This window comes from Arachis hypogaea, chromosome 13 (assembly GCF_003086295.3).
Source record: "Arachis hypogaea cultivar Tifrunner chromosome 13, arahy.Tifrunner.gnm2.J5K5, whole genome shotgun sequence".
NCBI classification, from domain to species: Eukaryota; Viridiplantae; Streptophyta; class Magnoliopsida; order Fabales; family Fabaceae; genus Arachis; species Arachis hypogaea.
The window spans coordinates 126,543,141-126,564,430 of NC_092048.1; the positions used below are offsets into that span (position 1 = coordinate 126,543,141).

Here is a 21,290-nt window from a genome sequence, read left to right on the forward strand (position 1 = left end):
AGGTATAACTCCAGCAAAAAGCTCAACTTGATGCAACCACACTAAGTCAAGCTTGGGGGCTGTGTATTGTACCCCTAATATCTCGGATAAAACCAAGTCATACCTCGGCGTAACGGCTCTATCCCAACAGAACACTCCCCACAATCTCGGATGAAGATCAGTCCCCACAATCTTGGACGAAGATCAGTTACCAAAATCTCGGAAAAAGCTTACTACTAAGCTACAAACTGATCTATAAAGTAGGTTGAGCCATCAATGGAAGGACAAGACAAAAATACTTCGTCCCGAAAACAACATACTTCAGAGCTATATCACCAATCATATACACTCTATTTATTTTATCTCTTTACTGACTTGAGCGTCGGAGTCCCTTTTGTAGGTATCACGCTTAGGTCCAGGTTCACAAGGATATCATCGACTCAGCCAAAGCCACCAGGCATAATGAGATTAACAGAGAACTGACGTATAGATCGGACAGAATATCCTTGCAAGAACAGTATCAAAACATAATTATTAGATAAAAAAATATTTTTATATAAAATATTTAAATATAAAATTACTTTTACTTTTTTAAATTTTTTTTAAGAAAATTACTTATTTTATTTTTTTCTGGAAAAACTCACGTAAACAAATTTTAGGTTATCCTCTTTTAATTTGTCAATGTGTGGGCATGACTTTTCAGTTTTGTTGTTATAGATCAGAATACATCCTATATCAATTCCATCATGATCCTGATATAATAGTCAACTAGTCAAGCATGTCATATTTGATCAAATTTTATTCACTGATCAGTAATACTAAAGAAATATATTGATGATCAATAATCAATTCAAGGAGTGGTTGGCAGAAAAGAAATAGAAAAAAAATAAAAAAAATAAAATAAATTTTTATTTTTTTAGTGATTGATAGAAAAAACATAAAGAGAAAGGAAGTAAAAAAAAATTAAATAAATTTTTATTTTTTTTAATATATTTAAATAAAAAATAAGAAAAAATAATATATAATATTATAAAAAGATAATTTTATTTTTATATATTTTAAAATATATTAACAAATAAGAAGATAATATTATAATATTAATATTAATTATATTTTTCTTTTATTTTTTATCTAATATTGGGAGAAAAAAATTTCAATAGATGTTACCTATTTTTTACATTATTCACTTTTTTCTTTTGAGTTTTTTATTTAATTAAACAATAAAAAATAATTATTTTTTTTTAATTTCTTTCTCTCCTTTTTTTTTCATCTATTTTCCACTGACAACAACTAGGGAACCAAAAGCATATCAGCCAAAAATCAGTCAAAATGTGTTTGGGTTCTATGAAAAATCGGGTTTTAGTTTGTGCTCCGTGATCTCAGCAACGGTTTTCAAACATATTATTCAAAAAGTGATTTTAATTAAACGATTTTGTTTACTTTTTGACTGGTCACATTTTGGTTCCATATATTTTTCCTTTTCCACTCAAACAAATAAAGCGTTGCTGACATATATAAATCATAAAGCTAAAACACAAATTTAAAAGTAGGGAGAATATTCAGAAGTGTTAAGCCAGCGCAGTGAGCATGAATGGGTGATTCAGGGTATCCGAGCAATAAAGGCAACACGCCGAAAGGGAACCCAATAACAAGAACAAAGTCCACTGATGATACCATGCACCCTAACATTTTTTATTATTTGTGTCTATTACTTTGTTATATGATTTATGTAAATGAGAGTAGTAGAATAAAGTAGGAAAGTGGCGTGTGCTTGCCTGCTTGGTAAGCATAGCGTGTTGATGAGTGGCAGTGGGCAAAATGCAGTGACAAAGCGGCAGAAGAAACCTTACGTTGTTATGTTAAGGGAAGCTTATCACCTATTCCATCGAATCTGGAATTTTTTCGTTCCAACTTATTTAATCATTCAGATTTAATATAAAAAATATTAACGATCAAGATTGATATGGAAAACATGTTGTGATGAATGTGTAATTTGAGTAGTTTATAGGTAGTCTTTAACTGATAATTTCCTTATCCAATTTTATGTAAAAAGATTTTTAAGATTTTTTTATGAGTCTAGTCATAGCTAAATAAATTATGCGAGCCAAAGCTGCGTATCATGTAATCTTTTTTTAAACAGGTCTTGAAGCTTTTACAATATTAGTAATAATATATACTGTTTGACTCAAATAAAATATTAATATAAAAGATTGTGAAATCGCGTAAAATTAAAATATAGTAATTTAAACATATATATTTTGCTTCATTTAGTTTTTGTATAATTTCTAAAAATAACGTAATAAATAACCATTAGAACAAGACTCTAATAATGGTGAAATTTGAACTTAAGATTTCATATGTTTTTTTTCTAAATTTTACATTATAAAAGTATTATTAGTATTTTATTTAAATTCAAATAAAAAATATTTACATATTTGTTTACGTTAATTTGTGTATAATGTAATAAATAATTTTTATATTTAAATATAAAAAGATAACTTTAAATCATGGATATATTTTAGAATTTAACCGTAAAAAATTTTACGTGTACATTTAATCATAAATACCACGTCATAAAAAATAATTATTATTTTCATTGTGAATGGTTATTCAAAAAAATAGATGTGGTTACACGAATGTGTAAAACATTTTACACTGTCCGAGCATCAAAAATTAAACTCTATATTTTTTTTGTTTAATTATTTTGTCGATCCTTATAGTTTGAATTTTCAATTAAGTCCATATACTGTTTTTTCTTTATGATTGAGTCATTATACCATATCAAATTTTATAGTTAAGTCCCTGCCGTGACAAAAATACTAGAATTAACATAATATTCCGTTAAATAGAACGAATATGCCTAATATTTGACTTAAAATTTTGTATAATTTAACAGAATATTCTATTAATTTTAACATTTTTATCATGGTAGAGACTTAATTACAAAATTAGTATTTTTGCCCATAATTTTATTTTTTTTCATATTAATTTATGTGTATTTTTTAGTATTTTTATGTAATACATAATATAATTATCTAGTATACTCAATTATAAACAGATAAATTTATTTTTATTTGTTGGTGTGAATGTTTTTTTAAGATGATATTCTATGGTGTAATTTTAAATTTTAAATATAATTTTTTTAGTTTATGTTTGAAAATAATTAAAGAAAAGGGTTAAGAAAAAATGATTGAGAATAAAAATACAAAAAATATAATATAGAAGTATAAATAAACTTTATTAATCATAATATATTAAAATGTATATTAAATAAGTATTTGTTGTTGTGTTAAAGCTAAACATACTTAGAGATATTTTAAATAATTTATTTGATCCAGAAGATATAAAATAGAGTAATATTGATACAAGTGTTATTAAATATGTGTAAGTAAATCTAACGTTATATATTCTGAATATTTATAATTAAAAGTTGTTATTATAGCTATTTTAATTAAATATTAATTATATTTAACTATCATATTTTAATTCAATTGAATGATAAATATGAAATTTAATTGATTAGTGGTATATTATAACGGATTTAAATTTTAAAACTATTGATGATAAATGATACTCATAAATAGATACAAATGTTTTAAATATTAGAATTTATATTTTTTAAATCATTACTAGGTTGAAATTTATTTATTTATTTATTGTCTTAAAAAATTATAAAGTTATTATTTATAAAAAATTATTGATAACTTTTCAAAACAATAAAGTCAGTTATTGAAAGCCAGCAATCCAAGGGGCAGCAAACCTCTTATAGCTGTCCATTTATGTCATTTAATATCTAATTTAGAGGATTTTAGAGTCTTTTAAAAAGTTGCTAAACGACAAAATTAATATGGGAACCTTTTGCTTATTGGAACAGCCATGTTCCATAAAAGTACTTGGAACACCTGATAATTTTCCTATATTAAGACTTAATAAGTTTAAGATGGGTTAATCTCATATAAAGTTGGGTATAATAACAGAAAGACAGTGCAGTAAGGATCAGAATAGGTCTTCTTCGCTGCTGCAGCATCACATCATAATTCACAAGTCACCATCGCCCAAACCCGAACCCAACCCGGGGACCTCTCTTTGTAGAATTGTAGTTTCTATTTCCTTCTTGGTTTCCTATTACATTATAGCTGCGTCACAAGCTACTTCCCTCTGTAACTAACTACATATATTCATATTACTGCTCTTAATTTCTTGGTTCCAAACTAGTCGCTCTATCTAATTCAAGATCTGAAATCCACTCTTATGGATACTCGTAAAGAGGTTTGCCTCTCTCTCTCTCTCTCCGAGATTTGCATGAACTACGTATATACTGTGTTCACTTGAAACTGATTTTTCTCTCTGCATATATGCATATGGAATCTGCTGATTATATAGCAGGAGTTTCTTTTCTTTCGTGCTTCGTTTATTCATGAAACAAAGTATTACATGAACGAGAACCAGAAGGAACAGACTTCTTTTTTTTTTTCTTCTCCTAATTCACAAATTCATGAATATATTGTTTTTTAAAAGCTTAATATCAATAACTATTTCAGAGAAAATTGTTACTTGTTAGCTAGGCAATACCAGAAACAAGATTTTTTAATTTTTTGAAAGGAAAAAAAAAAAGATTAATTACCTAAGGCATCGTAATTCTATATTCTTTGTTGCTTTCTGCTGTTTATTTTTCAAGATTTTTTTTAGAATATTTGGTTGACCGCTTTAAACCGTTGGTAAAGGTGGACAGGAGTTCGATTACTATAGAATTTCATATTTCCTTTCCAGCTCAGAGCAATAATAAATCAATTTTGTTCTGTTTCTTCAAACTGTGGAATGACGATATTGGTGTTTTAGCCGTACAAGTAATGAAAAATATATAAAGAAGAAACAGTCAAATTTGTCGCTAGGATTCGTTCTTCGCCCGCAATTTATGACGACGATATTTGTATTGTTCTTAGCTGATTGAAATTTGACTGTGCAAGCTAAATAACTAGAACCTTGCTGTTAAAACCTCTTAATATATTATTAAATATCATTGTGATTTTGACTAAGATGGTTGTGATTTGTGAATGTTAGAAAAATGCGGCATGGATATCAGTGCCGCAATTTGGGGACTGGGATCAGAAGGGGCAAGTTCCCGATTACTCACTAGATTTCTCAAAGATCAGAGAAACAAGGAAGCAGAACAAGACTAACATTTCAAGGGCAAGTCTTGGTAACGAAGACGAGTTCATTAACCCAAACACCACCACTGCCACCGTAGAAAACACTACTGGCCATAGCCGCAACGAGCATCAGCACCCTCACTACCATCAAAACAGTTCTCACTCTCCAACTGTAAGATTCTTCCCCTCTTAATCTCTTAATCCTTAAAGTATTTCTGAATTTGTAGCTATGGCAAGTGTAGATGAAATTACTATTAGATATTGTTAAAATTGATGGTTACATTACATACATACATTAATACATACATACATTAGCTTGTTAAGTTTATTTTATATTCTGAGAGGAAAGATTATACTTTGGATATATCCTGATGAAGGTAATTAATTTTCTAATTAAGTTAACCATGATAAGAATAAGCCAGTTTTCTATTTGGATTTTAATACACGTTTGGTTGATACATGAGTTGACATTGGTGTCTTTACCGAAATACATGAATTTATATTTTTCCTTTATTGAAAAATCAAATTGATGCTTTCTATGCTCCTTTTATTGCTTACTGTGTAAGTATGAACCTAGCGGTACCTCCAATCATCAAGACTGATTTATGTTTGGAACTGGTATTGGTAGATACAGTATATCATAAAAAAAATGCTTTACGACGGAATCAGGAAATTGATTGAATTCAAATAATGAACGCAAATGACAAATAGGGCGGAAAGTAGTGAATAATAATGTGGTGAAGAAGAGAAATATCTTTCCAGCCAATGAAAGCAGAGTTTATATTATTTATGTTATTAAATGAAGGGAATATTACGTGGGACCCATAATTATGTGTTATGATAGATGTGTAAAGTGAAGGATGTATATAAATTATATATAGATGTAGATGTAGGATACCTAAGCATCGCGCGATTCGAGTTGCTGCACATGCAGTGAATGTTTGGGGCAGTTTTCATGGGTAAGAGTCCATTAAATTATAAAATGTATACTGTGATGGATTGATCGTTTATAAAATGTCTTTGGCGGATGTGTTAAATGATCTGTGATATATGTGTTTCTAAAGTCTTGCTTATTAAGTGCTACATAATGTAATCTCTTAACGTCTTTTTCTTTTGGTGACAGACAAGGAGAAGCTTCCTTAGCTACTTCAACTGTTGTGTGAAGGCTTAGCGTGTACAACCTTTGCTCTTGCTTTCTGAAGATTTTCTGAACAGGCATGGGTTATTCTTCTGCTTAGTTTGGTGATAATTATTTGGCCATTGTACTTGATTTTAGAAAAATAAAATCTTTCCTTTTCAGCCTACGGTAGTTAATATAATCAGAGATTAAGATAATAAGCATGTTAAGATTCCCATGATGAAAAGCACAATATTAAAATATGATAAGGAGGCCACTCAGATAAACACGCCTAAAACGTCTTTTTTTAAAGATGTCTTTATATTGTGTTTTAATTGGTTTTGGTATAATTTATTCGGTGTTCCTCATCACATATTATTAAATTCCTCAAAAGATTTTCTTTCCAAAAACAATAAAAAATATTTAATTTGGACTAAAACAAAAAAGGTAATAGATTAACTATTAGATTTTTTTTAAAAGATTATTTACATAAAAAAATATATCACATTCATCAAAATATATATATATATATATAACAATTAATTAATTATTTTATATATATAAGCTCTTAAAAAATTTTATAAATAAAAAAATAATTAATTTTTATTCGTATAATATATAAAATAATTACTATATTATTATTATATTATAGATTAAAATTTACTAATTTAAATTTTGTTTTTATTTTTAATATAAGCATTAAAAATAAATAATTTTTTTATAACAAGATATATTGTAATAAAATATATATAATATTAATTAGTTTTTAAAAAATTCTGAAAAGATGATTTTTTCTAATAAAGTGTTATTAAAAAATTAACATTATAAAAACTAATTTCAACCAATATGATATAATATGATATAATAGGTTATTAAATATATTTAATACAAAATACATTGAATATAAATTTTTATTGAGTTTAAATTTTAAATAATTTTTAATTAAATTTTGAATATTTTTATTTTAAAGAGTTAGAATATTTTAACATCATTTTTTTCGTATCTTTTTAATTGAGTTTTGATTTTTTAAATTATAAACCTTATTTATAATTAAGAGTAATGTTTTAACACCACCAATTAGTCACACATATAAAAATACAAGAACAATTCTATTGTCATAATTATAATCTAACTTTATAAGCAATACAATACAATGAAACTATATATAAGTAATATAACTAAATTTTATCTACATCTATAGTCACATTTCATAAATAATATAATTAAATTATATTTATGTTTATAATTAAAATATGAATAAAAATACAAAAAAGTATTAGGATGGTTAATTTTTTTCATTCATAATTTTTTATTATTTTTGTTGTGAAAAATTTAATTATTTTAATAATTAATTATTTAAAAAAAAAAAGATAATTGAATAACACGAAAAAGTCTTATTAAGAGTAATTTATTTATATATGATTAAAAAATAATTGAATAATTATATACGGTAAAAAATTAATATTATTAAAAAATAAAAATAAAATTTATTTTAAAATTAAAAATAAAGTTTATTTAAAAATAAAATTAAAAATCATGGTTTTTTTTTTTCCAAAATTTATCTACGAGTAATTCTATAAATATTTTATGATGAATAAAAATATTAAACTCATACTAAAATTTATTCTAATAAAATTTATTTTTATTCTACTAAACGTTAAATAAATTATTGAAAAGAATTTTGTTTCCTCCATTAGAGAAGAATGATAAACTTCCATACTTTTATTATGTTATGGCAATAATTTGGCCTGTTATTTTTTAATGTACATAATAATAATAATAATAATAATAATAATAATAATAATAATAATAATAATAATAATAATAATAATAAAACAAGTATATCACAGTAAAAAAGAAAGCACGTCACCAAATAATTTATCATCCGAATTATATATGAATCAAATTGATAATATGAGAGTTAACACTACAAAAATCGACAACAAAGTTAGAGACTTACAAAACCTTTCTTAAGATCATAGAAAAAAAACGTTTATATTTGTGTGATATACAAAGCAATTATCATATTATTATTATTATTATTATTATTATTATTATTATTATTATTATTATTATTATTATTATTATTATTATTATTATTATTATTATATGAGCAAAAAAAGTCCAACTGTATGTTTTAAAGTAAATTTTTTTTTAATATTTGATTAAATGTTCTTGTATTTAGTACTTTTTTTTGCACTTCCTCTTAGTTAAAAATATAATCATTATATTTTTTTAGTTATTATTGCTAGGGGTGTTTACAGATGGGATACGGCTGAAATTTCGATCCAATCCGCACTAAACTCATTAGATCAAATTCGATATTCGCACTTTTTATGTTTGGATCAGATATCAAATATATCCATAAAATAAAAAATATAAAAAAATTTATTTTTATAAAAAAAAGTCAATAATTTTTTTTGTTTACTTTTTTAAACATATTTACTTCTATCTGATTAGAGTGTGGATCCGATTCGATCCAATCCGATCATCTTACAGATCAGATCATATTCTCAAATTACAGATCAGATACGGATAAATACTGTGGATTTATATGGATATGATCTAATCTATGAACACCCCTAACTATTACTATAGGTTCATTGTTGCAAAAGAATGTTTCTTTTATTATAAACTATTATTAGATTTTAATTACCATTAAAACAACTGAATGGTCAACTTAATTACCATTATTATATCCATAGTTGTAAAAACCGAACTGGATCGGTTGGTTCGACCAAAAAACTAGTGAACCGGACTAGAACTGGATTATAGTCCAGTTCGGTTTACTCTTTGGACCGTTTAAGGAATAAAATCGGTGTGAACTGGTAAGAACCGGTGCAAACTGGTCTAACCAAACTGGTCTGCTTGAAAAAAATTTTAAAATGTCTCCACAAGGTCTCGAACCAAGAACCTTGGAGCAAAAGTAACCTCTACTTGCCACTTAGCCATTGCACTTCTAAGTATTATATTTGACAAATACTAATTATATAGTATACATAAATATCTAATTTAATTTAATTTTTGTTTTTTCTATTTTTAAAATTAATTATATTTTAATTATATACCATTATTAATATAAATATAAATTTCACTAAAAATTTATTAATTTACTTGATCTATTTTATTGCTAGTATTGTGATTAAGGTTATTTGTTTTGATGTTAGTGTTAAAATCTACTGATATTATAGTTAGATGATAGGCTTTGTGAATTAATTATTTTTTTATTGTGTCAAAATAAGATACTATTGTAGTATTAAAATTTTATGGTTTTTTTTATATTAGTTATTTTTAGAAGTTGAGACTTGATTCTTCATAAAATGTTAGTGAAGATATGCATTTCAAATTTTAATTTTAAGTTTTTAACTATTTTATATTTTATATTTACGTGAGACCAGTTTTATCGGTTCAACCAGTGATTTATCAGTTGAACCAATAAACCAGTGAACCAGTAGCTTGATCGGTTCGATCACTGCTGGTTCAGTTCTAACAATTATATTTCAATCTAATTTCAAAAATTTCGATTTACTCAATTTAATAGTTATGACTCACAATTGGTTCCTAATCAAGCAACAACAAATTATGTCTCCCAATTGGTTCCTAATCAGTTCTAACAATTATGTCTCCCAACTTAATAGTTATGACTCACATTGGTTCCTAATCTTATTTTTGTCACTGTCTCACAAAATCGTTAACAACATACTGAAATGGACTAACGACTGCTACATTATACATTCTAGCGACTATTTGATGTGACAATTGAAATTTTTTTACCTTATTTTTTATTTTCAACTAAACACTTAAAACCCTAATATGAGTCACGGATACCTAAGTTAAAAAATCAAACTAAGTAAATTAAAACTTTAAAAATCAGATTAAAGCTCGAATATAACTTCAAAACAGAACTTTAACTTATGTAGTGATTAATTTAAATGAAAATCAAATAAATCAAAATTCAACATAATTTTTATCAATGTTTTTAAATTCGAAATTTCTATACCAAAATTAACTAGGATTTTTCTTTAAATTAAAAATTTAATGAAATAGTGACTTTAATTATCTTAACCAATGTCCTAATTAATTGCTTTTATGTCTTAAAAAAACCGTATATGAGAAAAAAATAATTAATTTGTCTACTTTAATAAATAGTTATTTTACTAAAATGAGAAACTATTTTTTTAAAATTTTTAAGAACTAATTAATATTATATATATTTTGTTACACTACATTTAATTATAAAAATTTTATTTATTTCTAATACTTATATTAAAAATAAAAAAAAATTAAATTAGTGAATCTTAATCTATAATATAATAATAATAATATAGTAATTATTTTATATATTGTACGAATATAAATTAATTATTTTTTTATTTATAAAAATTTTTAAACGCTTGAGCTTGTTTTATATATATATATATATATATATATATTTATGAATGTGATATATTTTTTATGTAAATAATCTTTTAAAAAAATCTAATAGTTAATCTATTACTTTTTTTTGTTTTAGTCCAAATTAAATATTTTTTAGTGTTTTTGGAAAGAAAATCTTTTGAGGAATTTAATAATATGTGATGAGAAACACCGAATAAATTATACAGAAACTAATTAAAACACAATATGAAAACATCTTTAAAAAAAGACATTTTAGGCGTGTTTATCTGAGTGGCCTCCATATGATAAACAAACTCGTATACTCTTCGAGTCTCGACCTTAACAATTTTCCTTTTAATTTCGCTCCTCAAGATTTTTCATGAGATCATAGTTTTAAAGTTCCTACCAGGACTTCAAAGAAAAAAAATGCTATTAATCATTGGAAAATTTTATTCATAAGATGGAGGATTCAAGAGGAACACATCTCAGCTGCATGTTACTGATATTTAATATTGTAGCTGTCGTATGGCAAATCTCAAACATTCAAGTGAGTGGAGCCTGAACAGTTCCATTTTCGTGAAGACAACTAAATCAATGTTAGAGGGCTTTACAACTTCAAACTCAATTTTGCAACAATGATTGATCCTAACATTGTGTTCTACCATACCACGTGAGTGTGACAAAATGTGAACCGCCCCAAAAAAACAAGTATACTGATTATGATGGGCCACCATCTGCCTTGCAGGAAATGCTAGTTAACAGGGGGGAAAATGAAAAAGAAAAGCATTTTTAATTAGCTCTCACCAAAGTCGGCAGCTTCAGAATGCCTAACTTAGGCAGTCCCAATTACTTAAGTACCTTAATTGTAATAACTAACCCATTTAATGTTGTAATCACCCTACAACCAACACTCAATTGGATTTACAAGTGATATTGAAGTTTGATCTAATATGCTCTTTGATCAGTTAGTAATGGAAAGTTATGATCGAGGGTTCCTTTCAACAGTTATTTTCAAGATATGATATATTGATGAGGAAGCTCGTGCTTCTAGATCACGACAAGCAACATATTCCTGTTAGTACATGACAGCTTCAACAAGTAGATACGGATAATATCATCACGAGGAAGGAGGAATTAACATTTTATGAAAATAGTGTGTGTTCTAACCTGTTGACACCGAGATATAGCTCGTTCCCCAGAAAAGGTCGGTAAACTCTTGAGGTAGAACACGAAACACGGCGGTGGTTGAAACCGAGGTGGTGGAACCTGCAAAGGTCCTCCGACGTTCAAGTCAGTAAGAGAATATATATGTGTATGCCTTTTGGAAAAAGATGGCTTACCTCTTTGGCTTCTGCTCTTCTCCTTATATCTGGCTAGTCGAAGCTAACCGTTTTTGTGTAACGTCCGAGCATTAACTGTGTATCCGACGTTATAGGAAGAACATAAATGCTGATTTATCTGGAATATGCAGTTACAATTGTAAATCGTACGTTGCCGAGCTATAACTCGTAACCGACTTTTACTTGTCCATATCACAGCCCCCAAGCTTGGCCTGATCTGAAGGAGACAGGTTGAGCTTTTTACTGACTTAGCGAGTTATAGCTCGGCATATCTAGCCCCAGGTCAACGTGTCTTACCAGATCCTAATCTTGGCATATGAAAGGGTTGTGTGAAATAAATTTGAATCATTTACTTTTATTGGCCATTGTGTTTATTTAATGTTTGTCTGGTTCAACTTCCAATGTCACTCTTAGACCGTTAAAGTGACTTTGGTTTGTGTGGATGAGATTTGATTATGGAACTGAAAAGTTAATTCAATTAGTGGTGGAGTTTCAAGTTTTCACACCCACTGCGTTTAAGTTGGAGTCAGAAGCTTTTAAGTGACAATGAGTAGAAGAGGTTAGTAAGTTTTCTTCACCCCCTTCTGTTCTTATTAATTCTTTCTGTCATACCTGTTAACAATGAGTGAGAAGAAGAAAAAATTGCTTCCCCAAGTTAAGGATGATGAGAAATATGATTGGGTTGACAATGATGTCCATATACAGGCTTCATTGTTTTCTGATATTGAGAGTGTGAAGCGGGTAAACATGGGTAGGGTAGTCAGGGCTGGTTTTCACATAGAACTGTTGCCATGCAGCCGAGCGGATCGTGTTTTCCATAGAAAAAAAGATTTTGAATATTTTTATGTTTATAGTTGCATGATTGAGGAACTACGAGTTAAACTCCCCTTTTCTGGTTTTGAATGTGATGTGATGAAACAACTGAACTGTGCTCCATCTCAAATACACCCAAACAGGTGGGCTTTTATCAGATGTTTTGAAGCTTTAATGGATTTTCTTGAAGTTAAAGCAGATTTAGAACTGTTTTTTTCTTTATTCCAAGCTAAAGGGATATGGAAAGGGTTATGAATTAATTTAAACAGCACCCCTGGGTTTTCTATCTTCAAACTTTATAAATCGTCTTTTAAGGATTTCAAAGAAATATTTTTGAAAGTGAAATCAGTAGATAAAGAGTTTCCGTTTTACCTTGACGAGCATTTGGGGAAAAAATTCTCGCTTTATTGGTGTTGCCATCCGCAGCATATACTGGGACCCGAACTTATCAATAGTCGGAATGGTGGGGCTGAGGTGAATCAGCCCCCACCGAAGAAGAAGGGTATTGTATTCAAAAAAAGAAAATCGGATGCAGTCACCGAAGATGAGGTACGAGTTGAAGGTGAGAAGTTGCAACTCGATGAATTGCCGAACTTTACTTTAAGGCAAGAGAAATTACACTCATTTGACGAGGAGGAGGAGAATTACTCGGTATGGAACAAGAAATTTCCCTTTAGCGTTGTGTCGGATGAGGTTGTGCAGTCTAAGGCAGATGGAAGTCGGGTAGAGGAGGTTGGGGACGTAGGCGTTGATCAATACTTGCAGGTAATGTGTTTCTAAAATATAGGATGGTTTGTGTGTTTTTCTTTGCTGTCTCTTCTAATATGATGTTGGTTTAATGATTTTAGGTATTAGGATTTCGATTGGCCAGTATTGGCCGTAGTCAAGAGAAAAAACACAAGAAGGAATTGTCTGAGGCTTCCAAGATTGCTGAGTTAAAGGAGCAATTAGCGCTGAGTGAGGCGAGTATTAAGGAATTGAAGAAAAAGTTATTTGAGGCCGAGACCAAGCTTAAAGTTGAAAAGGAGTGTCATGAAAGGATTTCTGCATTATTGAAAGAGAAGGAAAATGACTTGTCGACCGTAAATGATCGAATGATCGAGTTATCTGCGAAGTTGAAGGAATTTGAGAGTAACAAGGAAGGTGATATTCTGGATGCCTTTGCAGAAGGCTTCGAGCGAGCTGTTAATCAGGCAAAGTTCCTTGTTCCTGATGGAGAATTCGGCGCCATGGATCCTGGTAAAGTCATCCGAGGTGGTAAGCTCGTAGATGATGAGGAGGCTACTGAGGAGGGAGATGACAACCTTGCCGACTAATTCTGCACATGTTTACCTTTTAGTTCTGTTTAAGGAAAACATTTCTGTGTATTTTGCTGGATATCTTTCCATGTTTTGATTTGTGTACTTAAGTACTTTTGTTATAAGCTGGTAGATTAGGTTTCGCTGTTTCCTAATCAGTTTTTTGATGTAGCCGTTTTAAGGCCTGATGACTGTAATTTTTGCGCATCCGTATTATGATAATGCGACTTATCGTTTTATTGGTAACTCTTTTTTGAAAGAATATGATATCTGAAAATTTAGAGTAGTTCCCCTCTTTTGGTGGGAGATATGCCATAAAAATGCAAAAGAAAATGAATGTTATTAATAGCAGTACCTGTACAAGTTTATTTCAGGTGAACCAGCCTCATTAAAACCCTCTATGAGCAAAAAACCCCTTTTGGGAAAAAATTCTCAAGGTAGGAAAAAGAGTACTGGTAAGCTGCTTATTGTTAACTGTAATATTGCTTCAAAGAGTTAATGTTCCATGTACTGGGAATTTGCGTGCCATCTAGCTGTTCTAACTTATATGCTCCTTGGCCTAGCACCTCAGATACTCGGTACGGGCCGTCCCAGGTTGCGGCGAGCTTCCCATGAGAAGGAGGTCGGCGAGCTTGCTCAGTCTTGCGAAGTACTAAGTCTCCGTTGCTGAACGATCTTGGAACTACCTTCCGAGAATATCGTCGGCCCACTTGTTGCTGCAAGGCTCTGTGCCGAATAGCTGCTGTTTCCCTAATTTCTTCAATTAGGTCAAGCTCTGCTTGCCGAGCTTGCTCATGATCTTCGGCTAACGTCCGCATAGAGCTTTGGGACACCTCCATTGGGATCATTGCTTCAGATCCATAGACCAGCCTGAACGGAGTTTCCTTGGTCGTTGAGTGGACTGTAGTGTTGTATGCCCATAAAACTTCAGGAATAAGCTCGGCCCATAAGCCTTTTGCGTTGTCGAGCTTTTTCTTTAACGCTTGCAGGATGACCTTGTTGGCTGTCTCTGCCAGGCCGTTGGACTGCGGATGTTCCACAGAAGAGAAGTGTTGCTTTATCTTTAAATTCTGCAAAAATTCCCTAAAAGTACTATCAGTGAACTGCCGACCATTATCGGTTACGATATGGCCTAGTATACCAAATCTACAAATTATATGTTTCCACACAAAACTTATCATTTGTGAGGATGTGATTTTTGCGAGCGGCTGCGCCTCAATCCATTTAGAAAAGTAATCTACTGCAACTACTAAAAATTTTACCTGTCTTGGAGCAGTGGGGAAAGGACCGAGTATATCTATCCCCCACCGATTGAACGGCCAGCTTACCACTGAGTGATGGAGTTGTTCAGCAGGCATATTAATGATCGGCGAGTGTTTCTGACAGTTGTCGTAGGTTCTGACTTTATGCCTACTGTCCTCCCATATTGTCGGCCAATAAAAACCTGCTCGGAGAGCCTTCTGTGCCAGGCTTCGAGCTCCACAGTGTATGCCACAGATTCCTTCGTGGGCCTCGGCTAAGAGAAGATCGGCTTCCGACCTATCCAAGCATTTCAACAATGGTCGAGAATAACCTCGCCTATACAGAGTGTTATTTAACAAGGTGAAAAAAGAAGCTTGTCTTCTGAATTTACCCTTGTCTTCAATTTCCTCCGGGATGGAACCATTGCGGAGGTATTGAATGTAAGGTTCCTGCCAACTATTTTTACTCAAGGTGTTTAAAATTTTGGCTGATTCAATACTCGGTTTGTCTAAAGTTGATTGTAAAAGTGTAGCAGTGTGTGCTTGCGTTGTTGCTAGATTTGATAAAACATCGGCTCTATGGTTTTGTTCTCTAGGTATATGGACAATTTCCACTTTAGAAAACTTATTTAACAAGCTCTGAACAATATTCAAATACTTTAAAAGAGTTGGATCTTTTGTTTGGAAACTTTGATTTACTTGTTGGACGACTAATAATGAATCGCAGTAAACCTTTAAATTAGCAATATGTAAATCAGTAGCTAACCTGAGCCCAGCTATGAGGGCTTCGTATTCTGCCTGGTTATTGCTTGCTTTGAATGAAAATATGAGAGAGTGTTCGAGGACTATACCATCCGAGCTTTCTAACAGTACTCCTGCTCCCGCCCCTTGAGGGTTTGAAGCTCCATCTACAAACAATGTCCAGAGTCGACTTCTTTCATCGGATGAAGTGCTAGTAAACTCGGCCACAAAGTCAGCCAGGCATTGCGATTTAACAGATCCTCTAGGTTGGAATTGTATGTCGAACTCGGAGAGTTCAATAGACCATTTAGTCAGTCGTCCTGCTAATTCAGGCTTAGAAAGTATCTGTCGAAGTGGATGTTCTGTTCGGACTATAACTGTATGACTTTGAAAATAAGGTCGGAGTCGTCTTGCAGAGAACATAAGTGCCAGGACAAGCTTTTCAAGCTTTGGATATCTAAGTTCCGCATTTTGTAGTGTCTTGCTCACGAAATAGACTGGCTGCTGGTCTTTGTTGTTTTCTGTAACAAGAGCGGAACTAATGGTCATCTCAGTGACAGACAAATATAGGTATAATGGGTCGCCGAGCTTAGGTTTCTGCAAAACAGGTGGTTGGAGAGGAACTGTTTCAAGCTCAAAAATGCTTCTTCACATTTCTCATCCCAGAAAAAGCTCTTCGCACTTTTCTTTAAACATTGGAAAAAGTTGAAAGATTTGAAGGCCAAGCATGGCAAGAATCTTGACAATGCCGCTAATATGCCTGTTAACCTTTGAACATCTTTTGTTGTCTTTGGACTGCACATATCAAGTATTGCTTGACATTTTTCTGGATTTGCCTCGATACCCCGACTTGTCAGAATAAATCCGAGAAATTTTCTGCCTTTTACACCAAAGGCACACTTCTCAGGGTTTAGCCGCATATTATATTTTCTGATTTGAGCAAATATTTCTTCAAGATCCTGTATGTGGGATTGGCCGATCTTTGTCTTGGCGACCATGTCGTCCACGTATACCTCGATATTTCTACCTATTTGGTGTTCGAAAATCCTGTTCATCAGTCGTTGGTACGTCGCCCCTGCATTCTTTAAACCGAAAGGCATAACATTATAGCAGTAATTACCATATTCAGTTATGAAAGCTATTTTTTCTTGGTCTGATGGATGCATAAGGATCTGATTATAACCAGCATATGCATCCATGAAACTCAAAGTGTCATAACCACAGGAGTTATCTACTAAAGTGTCTATGCAAGGTAGAGGATAAGCATCCTTTGGGCATGCTTTATTTAAATCAGTAAAGTCGACGCACATGCGCCATTTACCGTTATTCTTTTTTACCATAACGACGTTGGCCAACCACGTGGTGAACCTGATTTCGTGGATGAATTTTGCTTCGAGGAGTTTGTTGACTTCTGTCATGGATGCTGATCGCTTTTCTGCGCCGAGGTTTCTCTTTTTCTGGGAAACTGGTCGGGCTGCCGGACTGACAGCCAATTTGTGTGTAATTACTAACGGAATAATCCCTGGCATGTCTCCGGAAGTCCATGCAAAAAGGTCGGCGTTCGCACACAAGAAATTAATTAGCTTTATTCTGACCTCGTCGTCCATTGATGTTCCGATGAATGTGAATTTTGCTGGATCTTCGGTTAAGACGACCTTGTGAAGATCTTCATTAGGCGTGGGACGTTCCTGGAAGTCAGCTCTTGGGTCTAATTCTGCCAAGATTGGTTGTTTGGATTGTATTGAGTTGACCCGAGCTTCAGTTTTCTTTCTGATGGGTTTCAAACTTACGTTGTAGCATTGCCGAGCTTCTTGCAGATCGCCATGTATGGTTGCAACGATATTATCCTGCACAGGGAACTTGACACAGAGGTGATATGTAGAAACAATAGCAGCAAATCTGTTTAAAAAAGGTCTCCCTAAGATAAGATTATAAGGGCTAAAACAGTCTACGATGAGATATTGAATATCCTGTGTTCTGGATAATGGTTGTTCGCCTAGTGTAGTTTGCAACCATGCGGACCCCAGGACGGGCACTCGCTCTCCTGAGAATCCAACCAAGTCTCCCGAATATGGCTGCAAAATGTTAGTGCTCAATTTCATTTTTTGAAATGTTGCAAAAAAAAGTACATCAGCACTACTCCCTGGATCAAGCAATGCCTTCCGAACAATAAGGTCTCCCAGTTGGATAGAGACGACCACGGGGTCGTCGTAGTTTGTGTGTCTGCAATTGACGTCAGTGGGACGGAAAGTCAGCTCGGGGATGTCTGGGATTGGTGCGGAATTATAGTCAGTGTCTCTGACCGCTAACATAGCTCGGTAAGTTCATTTTCTGGCCGAGCTTGTACTCCCTCCACCGGCATAGCCTCCTGAAATACAATTGATTACTTCCCGTGGTTGAGCCGGGGCTTTATCTTTTTCCTTTGACGATTGACCTGTTGAGGGTTGCTCGGAGCTGGATGCCGTTCTCTTTTGCATATGTCCTGCAATGAATTTATCGAGATGGCCTTGTCGTGCCAACCGTTCCAGGAGATCTTTAGCAATTACACACTCATCAGTTGTGTGGCCATGCTTCTGGTGAAAGGTGCAGTATTTTGATTTGTCGACGTTTTTTGGCTCAGGGTAATTCCCTGCCTTGCGAGGAGGTTTAATCAGTTTTGAATTCAAAATTTCCTTAATGATATCATCCCTTTTGGTATTGAACTGGGTGTATGATTCGTAACGGGGGACTGGTTTGAAACCCTTCTTGGTATCATGAGTTCTTTCGTCGTCTTTAGTGGCCGACTTATCTGACTTCCGCGCTTGGTGAAGTTCTTCGATATCTATCTGCCCCTTAGCTTTTTCGCGGAATTCAGCCAAAGTTTTCGGTTTGGCCACAGCGATGGTCTCCTGGAATTTCCCTGGACGAAGACCACTTTTAATGGCATGAAGGTGAACCTCCGGATGGAGATCCGGAATACTCATGGCGACCTTAGTGAACCGAGTTATATAATCTTTTAGACTTTCTTGTGGACCCTGTTTGATGGTCGTTAAGTAGTCAAAGTCGTGGAGATATATCGCCGAGGCTGCAAAATGATCCTCAAACTGTTTGGCTAGCTCCTGAAAACGTGATATAGAATCTGCAGGCAAAGAGCAAAACCAGTCAAGTGCAGGACCGTCTAAAAAAGAAGGAAAACATCGGCATAAAATAGGATCAGAGGCACCGTTAACAATCATGATTGATCGGAATTTTTTAACATGTTGCTTTGGGTCTCCCAGTCCGTCATATGGGGTTAATGTGGTCGGTAGAGTGAACTGTCTGGGGAGCTGGAAGTTCATTATGTCAGCTGTGAACGGTCCCACAGAGTTGTCAGGGTTTTCTCCCTCATCTTCGGGTTGGGCCTCTTCATTCTGTTGCTCCTCGTCATTCCTATTCTGTGGTGTATCAGAGACATGAGTTGGTAGTGATTGTCGTTCATCATTCCCGTGTTGTTCGTGATCATTATTATTATGCTCCAGACGAGCATTCACCAGTTGCGCAATTTGATTTTGCATTCGCTGATTGTCCTCCGCCATCCGTTGGTTCGCTTGTTGAAGCTCGGTCACCATCTTCAGAAGCTCGGATGGGGTAGGGGGAGGAGCATCAGCCATAAGGGATTTGGGGCTTACAACGAATGATATCTCAAATTTGCCCTTCTTCTAGCGCCAAATGTTCTGACATGTTGACACTGAGATATAGCTCGTTCCCCAGAAAAGGTCGGTAAACTCTTGAGGTAGAACACGAAACACGGCGGTGGTTGAAACCGAGGTGGTGGGAACCTGCAAAGATCCTCCGACGCTCAAGTTAGTAAGAGAATATATATGTGTATGCCTTTTGGAAAAAGATGGCTTACCTCTTTGGCTTCTGCTCTTCTCCTTATATCTGGCTGGTCGAAGCTTACCGTTTTTGTGTAACGTCCGAGCATTAACTGTGTATCCGACGTTATAGGAAGAACATAAATGCTGATTTATCTGGAATATGCAGTTACAATTGTAAATCGTACGTTGCCGAGCTATAACTCGTAACCGACTTTTACTTGTTCATATCAGTGTGTTTATAGAATCAACCTTGCATGCGCCTAGGTTTGTGTTCTTTTCTTTTAGGAAACGAAAGGAGGGGGAGTTCAAAAAGTAGCTTGGTCATTGAGGCTAATTAGTTACAAACTATCTCCAATCCGGCTAGAAAGTAGTTGGATCCCGAGCTAAATGCTCAAATAGAAAACCTACTTTGACTAAAAAGTAAAAACTAAGAAGAATAGTTATTCACTCAGATTCGGAATAAAATTAGTAGAAATGTCAATACCAAAAAAAGTTTAGTAGAAATGTTGGTAAAAAAAATAGGGAGCTACTTAGATAAAGATGTAAAACGTCTTTTTTTTAAAGATGTTTTTTAAAAATTAAAATTTAACACATATAATTAATTAAATTGTATTATTTTTATTAAAATTAGATCGGATAAATCAGTTTAGCAAAAAAATTAATAAATTAAATTTTGAACCGATATAAATTAATATTTTTTATAAAAAATTACTACAATATTCCTATTATAAAAACACAACTAAAATATCCCTATTTTATATATATATATTAAAAACTTTAAATTCTAACCCTATAACGATAGAGAAAAAAAGAGCTAGAATTTAGGATTTTCAAAATTAATATATATAATAAGAGTATTTTAGTCATTTTATATAATAGATGTATTGTAGTCATTTTTCATAAAAAATAATATTAATTTAGACGAATTCAAAATTTAATTCACTATTTTTCGATTAAATTAATTTATCTGACTTAATTTTGACAAAAATAACATAATTTAAATAATTATATATATTAAATTTTAATTATTAAAAAATAATTTTAAAAAGCGTCTTTGTCGGAGCATCTCAAAAAAATAATAAGAAAGTAGACTTGTAGCGTCAAAATTACTCCTCAAAATCTTTATGCATACATCAAAGTATGATACAATTGCGCTCGCAATTTAAGTGGGCAAATATTCAAATGATCAGCTCATTAAACTAAGTATTCATATTAATCTTCAAAAGCCAAAACTTCAACGGAAGCGCATTAATAATTAACCCTTGTTCATTTCTGTAAATTTGATGTATCGAGTTCGATAATTTTTTTATCAACCCGACGAAACACTAAAACAAATTCTTTATACCCTTTACCAAGCATGGAAAAGAAAATCATTTTGCAGGCTCTGCCGACATCCTT

At 32.2% G+C, this 21,290-nt stretch overlaps 3 protein-coding genes across 3 annotated transcripts; 1 reads left to right on the forward strand and 2 right to left on the reverse strand.

The window, feature by feature from the left end:
- Positions 1-3,932: 3,932 nt before the first annotated feature.
- On the forward strand, positions 3,933-6,464 carry LOC112733242 (uncharacterized). The gene is made up of 3 exons (XM_025782131.3): positions 3,933-4,248; positions 5,041-5,301; positions 6,253-6,464. The coding sequence occupies exons 1-3, from the start codon at positions 4,231-4,233 to the stop codon at positions 6,298-6,300; spliced, it is 327 nt and encodes a 108-aa protein (XP_025637916.1). The 5' UTR covers positions 3,933-4,230; the 3' UTR covers positions 6,301-6,464.
- Positions 6,465-16,601: 10,137 nt separating this feature from the next.
- Positions 16,602-18,368, reverse strand: LOC112735378 (uncharacterized). The gene has a single exon (XM_025784918.1). The coding sequence runs from the start codon at positions 18,366-18,368 to the stop codon at positions 16,602-16,604; it is 1,767 nt and encodes a 588-aa protein (XP_025640703.1).
- Positions 18,369-18,380: 12 nt separating this feature from the next.
- On the reverse strand, positions 18,381-19,685 carry LOC112735379 (uncharacterized). Its single transcript, XM_025784920.1, has one exon. The coding sequence runs from the start codon at positions 19,683-19,685 to the stop codon at positions 18,381-18,383; it is 1,305 nt and encodes a 434-aa protein (XP_025640705.1).
- Between the last annotated feature and the right edge of the window lie 1,605 nt (positions 19,686-21,290).